We start from the raw sequence: 6,125 nt of genomic DNA, 5'->3' as shown, positions 1-6,125 counted from the left end.
TGTGTGTGTGTGTATGTGTGTGTGTGTGTGTGTGTGTGTGTGTTTCCTGCGCTCTCCGTCTTCAGACACGAACGAGTGTGAGCTGGGGAACCCGTGTGGGAACGGCTCCTGCACAAACATGGAGGGAGCGTTTGAGTGCAGCTGCGACGAGGGGTTCGAGCCCGGACCCATGATGACCTGTGAAGGTCAGTGATGAGCTGCTGCTGTAGTTATTCTCCAGATCTGCTGATGTTCCTGTAGGCCACTCTCTCACACTTTGTTCATTCGATCTGAAGCCCAGTTGGGTTCAGTTCTGATCCGCTGTATATTTGCGTCTTCATCATGAGTATGACTGTGAGTACTAGCAGCAGCTGATTACCAATCTAAATCTAATGATTTTTCTAACCAGTTTTAGTTTAAATATTTATCAAAGACCAATGTTACAAACTTCTTTAAAAAAATCTATATCTATCTTTTTTTCTCACCATGAATATAGCCGTGGTAGCTGGCATGTTGCTAAACTAGAAATGAACAAACAAACAAATTGAAAATAAAAAAAGTGCATTTTACAGGAATACTATTTCAGTCATTCTACTTCAAAAATCTTTCACGTTTTAATTAATGTTACTGTGTTTTCGCCATCAATATAAAATATTAATAAAAAGTTCTGACATTTTTCTCACAATTCTGAATTTATATCTTACAATTCTGACTTTTTGAAAAAAGTAATAATTAAAAATTTAAAGATATGAACTCAGAATTGCGTTTAAGGTTATTCTGAGAAAAATTCAGAATTCTGTGTTTAAATCTCGCAATTCTGACTTTTTTCTACCACTTGTGAGAAACAAACTCTGAATTGTGAGATATAAACTCAAGATTGAAAGAAAAAGTCGCAGTTACCTCTTTTTATTATTTTATTCTGTGGTGGAAACAGACTTCCATAGGTATTTGCCATTTCTTTGTAATTCTTTGTGAAATTTACTAGCAATTTCTGGGTGAAAATTATTTTGATCAATTATACATTTTTATCAAAGTGTATCCAACATAGGGTTGCAAAGGGGTGGCAAATTTCCGGAAACTTTCCAAAAATCCCTGGCATATTCCCAAAAATCCTGGAAAGTTTCCGAAATTTCTGGAAATTTTACACCTTTTTGCAACCCTAATCCTACACTAGTGTTTTTTCCGTGTACTGTGCTGCTTTTCCATTGTTCTATATAAACATATTAGACGAACGCCTTTCACCTTTATTTATTACATCGTTTCAAGTTAAAAGTAGCTCAACTTCTAAAAAATCTCCAGACTCCAGTCCTTGCGTTTTTTCATTCCACTGCCCTGCATCTCGCATTTTTAAATGCATAACATGTTCTGTGGGAACGACCCTTTATGCTTCACTAACCATGCTTCTGTTGCTTTGATTCTACTACAAAATCTACATAAACATGCTCAAACTGACTTGCATGCACAGACAGACAGAGACGTACACTAAACCATAACAGACAGATCTCCAGCGTTCAGTCAGTCTGGATTGTTTTCACACTGATGGAGAATCATCCACGTGTTTACAAACACTCTCTAGTGCAGTGTTTCCCAACTTTTTTTTCTGCCACGGCACAGTTTTGATATGTAAAAAAATCCCACGGCACACCGCTAAGCGTCATCAGAGCTGGTATTTTGGCGTTATATATGATCAGACACTTGCACTTCATTTCTGAAAATCATACTGAAATGGAGTTAACAAGGTTTTTGACGACCGAATGATGGAGATCTGTGTTTTGTCCATCATTAGAAAGGCCGCATCTGAGGCAGTTAATCCACTCTGCATTTTCACCGGCCACAATTTTGTTGTTGGGAAATTACATTTTATATGACTTTATACTGCATACATTTAAATTGATTTCCATGTCATTTTTGGCCTATTTAAAGGGCATTTTTCCCTAACCGTATTAAATGCATGTATTATCTTTCATATCAAATTCTTACTTTTTATTAATAGTTTCACTTAATATACTAAGACAACATAGGGCTGTTACCAATCACGTTAAATCAGTATCAACAAAACCGATCTTTCCACTGCAGAAGAAACAGAAGTGACTGGAGTGGCGTTCAGATGCATTTACACAGACGGTTCAATATAGCTGAAATATACCAAGAATGCTTTTAGACTGCAAAATTATAACAGCATAAATAATGTTGTGAGCTTGGTGTTTTAAAATAGTTTTTTTTAAATATACAAATATGAAATGTTGGAAAAAATGCAAAGATAAACTACTATGAAAGTAAACCACCAGTAGGTGGCAGTAAGTGTCTGTCTTAATTAATGAGTCATTGAAGCTTGCCTTCAAACGATTCGTTCAGACGGCTGATTCATTCAAGAATGAAACAAGTGCCTGTGTTTATGTATGGACCACTGAATCATTGACTCAAATGATTCAAAATTCAAAAACGCTGAATCGTTCAGTAACGAAACACCGCTGTGTGTTATAAAACGGTTATTCCATATACGTAGTAATGTTTCACAAAATAAAGCAGAGCAAATAAAGTGTAATGATATTAATAAAAACAGTATTCTTCCACCAAACAATGTAGCTCCTCAGAAACAGTTGTGGTTGCTACAAAGTGGTTGCCGAGCAACACACAGAAGTAAACAAAGGTGTATGTTACTTTGTAGAGTCATTTACAACAGCTTCGAACGCGGCTCAGCCAATCAGAATCAAGCACCGGAACTATCCGCTTTATAAACTAAGTTACATGTTTGTGTTTCGTCTGTGTGCAGTTGTTCATTTGTTTTAATTTCTCCACGCAGTTCTCTCACAGACAGGCTCAAGGCACAAGCTCTTTCGAATGCTTTTCATTGGTTAAATATTTGTAAAACCCTCAAACAGACATAACGATGACCAATAGCACTGATTTAAAATAATTTGTAAAAAAAATTGTTTTTAAGTACTTTATTTGTAAAACTTTTTCAAAAACGTAACACTCCATAGCGTACAATATATGTATATTAATACAATATAACCAGAACGATAAGGACGTTTTTGATCATTTTCCACGGCTCTGCTGTGAACACATCTGATGAAAACGTGTGCTGTGTTTTTAGATATCAACGAGTGTTCCCAGAATCCCCTGCTGTGTGCGTTCCGCTGTGTCAACACGGTGGGCTCGTACGAATGCAAATGTCCAGCGGGATACGTGCTGAGAGAAGACCGCCGGATGTGCAGAGGTAAAGACGAGTCTTTCTGCGTCACAAACACACATCATCACGTTTGAACGCTCCTCTTGTGTTCATCAGATCAGAACGAGTGCGAGGAGGGTCTGGATGACTGTGCGTCCAGAGGAATGACCTGTAAGAATCTGATCGGCACGTACATGTGCATCTGCACGCCGGGATACACCAGACAGCCCAACGGAGACAGCTGCGTGGGTGAGCGCTCACATCCCGATGTTTACTGACACTCTCTGCAGCGCTCAGACTCCTGACGCGTGTTTGCGCACAGATCTGAACGAATGCACGGCCAAACCAGGCATCTGTGAGAACGGCCGCTGCGAGAACACGGTGGGCAGTTACCGCTGCGTCTGCGATCAGGGCTTCAGTCCCAGTCCCAGCAGAACTGAGTGCATCGGTAAGAGTGTGGCTCACCGCGGCTAACTGTAAGCTTCGTAGCAGCTCAGTCCACTGCTCTTTCATTGCTCAGGAGACGTGATGTTTCATTGAAGTATCAGCTTTGTCTCAGATGCTTCTCCTAAAATTCCATAAAAATGAGTCACTGGTCATCCTCCAGTAAGAGTCTAGAGGTTTAACATGAATGTGGAGCAGCTCAGATCATTTGATGAGAATTGTTTGAGATCTTTAACTTCTTATTGGCAGCTTGAGCAAATCTGAAATCACAGTTTGAGACATTTTTGAGATCTCTCCTGAGACTTTAGAGGGGATACGTGAGATTACTGGGGTTCTTTTTCTCAGGAGACACATCTGAGAAACAGGAAATTTCAGCATAAAGATACATTCACACCAAGAATGATAACGATAAATATAATGATAAATATAGAGATAATTATAGTCATAACTATAACAAGAACTATAGTAAATATAGTGTGAACAATAATTATGACAATAACTATAGAAATAACTTTAATAACTACAACAAGAACTATAACAATAAACATAGTGATAATTATAATGATAACTTTAACAATAACTATGATGAATTGTAATTATAGCGATAACGATAGCTATAACTATAATGTCCTCAGAAACAGTTGTGGTTGCTACAAAGTGGTTGCCGAGCAACACACAGAAGTAAACAAAGGTGTATGTTACTTTGTAGAGTCATTTACAACAGCTTCGAACGCGGCTCAGCCAATCAGAATCAAGCACCGGAACTATCCGCTTTATAAACTAAGTTACATGTTTGTGTTTCGTCTGTGTGCAGTTGTTCATTTGTTTTAATTTCTCCACGCAGTTCTCTCACAGACAGGCTCAAGGCACAAGCTCTTTCGAATGCTTTTCATTGGTTAAATATTTGTAAAACCCTCAAACAGACATAACGATGACCAATAGCACTGATTTAAAATAATTTGTAAAAAAAATTGTTTTTAAGTACTTTATTTGTAAAACTTTTTCAAAAACGTAACACTCCATAGCGTACAATATATGTATATTAATACAATATAACCAGAACGATAAGGACGTTTTTGATCATTTTCCACGGCTCTGCTGTGAACACATCTGATGAAAACGTGTGCTGTGTTTTTAGATATCAACGAGTGTTCCCAGAATCCCCTGCTGTGTGCGTTCCGCTGTGTCAACACGGTGGGCTCGTACGAATGCAAATGTCCAGCGGGATACGTGCTGAGAGAAGACCGCCGGATGTGCAGAGGTAAAGACGAGTCTTTCTGCGTCACAAACACACATCATCACGTTTGAACGCTCCTCTTGTGTTCATCAGATCAGAACGAGTGCGAGGAGGGTCTGGATGACTGTGCGTCCAGAGGAATGACCTGTAAGAATCTGATCGGCACGTACATGTGCATCTGCACGCCGGGATACACCAGACAGCCCAACGGAGACAGCTGCGTGGGTGAGCGCTCACATCCCGATGTTTACTGACACTCTCTGCAGCGCTCAGACTCCTGACGCGTGTTTGCTGCATCACAGAAATAAATTACATTTTAAAGGATATTAAAATAGAAACCCTTATTTTATATCGTAATAACATTTTGCAAGATTACTGTTTTTTTCTGTATTTTTGATCAAATAAATGCAGCCTTGATGAGCAGAAGAGACTTCTTTAAAACACATTACAAGTCTTACTGATCCCAAACTTTTGACCGGTAGTGTATATATACGTAGATGCCTCATTAGTTTCTATGGGTCGCGATAAGTAAGCCATCCGCCATTTTTGGAGCGCTCTGGAAACCTTGAGTGAAAGCTGACTGTGTGCGTCTACATCAGTAAGTTATACGCATGTATATCTTTGAATATTCATTGATTATTATGGTGAATGACGTCAAGTTGACGCGTCAACGTATCTGGAGCGGTCGAATAGGGAATCTATACAAATCTATGCCGGAAACCAAAATAGCTGAGCTCCTTAGTGTTTCTGAAACATGTTTAAATTATTTAAATAGCCGTTCAGATTTGTGTATTTGCTATGGTGTTCATCACAGCTCCAAAAACCTAACTTAAAATATTTAGGCTTAAGGCTATTTACTTTCACTCAAACTTTTTTACATTTTAATCTGGACTACAACATGCCCTAGATATTGTTTGAAAGTGTTTTGATTCTTTATTGTTCGGTCATAAAAAATTTCTAAAATTTCAGACTCCGTGTGCAAGGACCTTAAGTGCGAAGGTTGCTAGTGCCATATATGTCTCTTTTGTCCTTATTTTAAAGGAGTAGTTCACTTCCAGAACAAAAATTGACAGATAATGTACTCACCCCCTTGTCGTCCAAGATGTTCATGTCTTTCTTTCTTCAGTCGTAAAGAAATTATGTTTTTTGAGGAAAACATTTCAGGATTTCTCTCCATATAATGGACTTCTATGGTGCCCCTGAGTTTGAACTTCCAAAATGCAGTTTAAATGCAGCTTCAAAGAGCTCTAAACGATCCCAGCCGAGGAAGAAGGGTCTTATCTAGCGAAACGA

At 38.6% G+C, this 6,125-nt stretch overlaps 1 protein-coding gene across 1 annotated transcript in view; it reads left to right on the top strand.

The window, feature by feature from the left end:
• fbn1 (fibrillin 1) overlaps window positions 1-6,125 on the top strand; it is an 82,522-nt gene that overhangs the window by 66,105 nt on the left and 10,292 nt on the right. Inside the window, 4 exon segments of the mRNA XM_016518610.1 lie at window positions 66-185; window positions 3,077-3,199; window positions 3,269-3,400; window positions 3,474-3,599. Of these exon segments, the coding sequence (XP_016374096.1) occupies window positions 66-185; window positions 3,077-3,199; window positions 3,269-3,400; window positions 3,474-3,599 (501 nt within the window).

The sequence above is a fragment of the Sinocyclocheilus rhinocerous genome, unplaced genomic scaffold, assembly GCF_001515625.1.
Source record: "Sinocyclocheilus rhinocerous isolate Xijiao unplaced genomic scaffold, SAMN03320098_v1.1 scaffold1093, whole genome shotgun sequence".
Classification (NCBI taxonomy): Eukaryota; Metazoa; Chordata; class Actinopteri; order Cypriniformes; family Cyprinidae; genus Sinocyclocheilus; species Sinocyclocheilus rhinocerous.
This window is presented reverse-complemented; position numbering and strand designations above follow the sequence as displayed.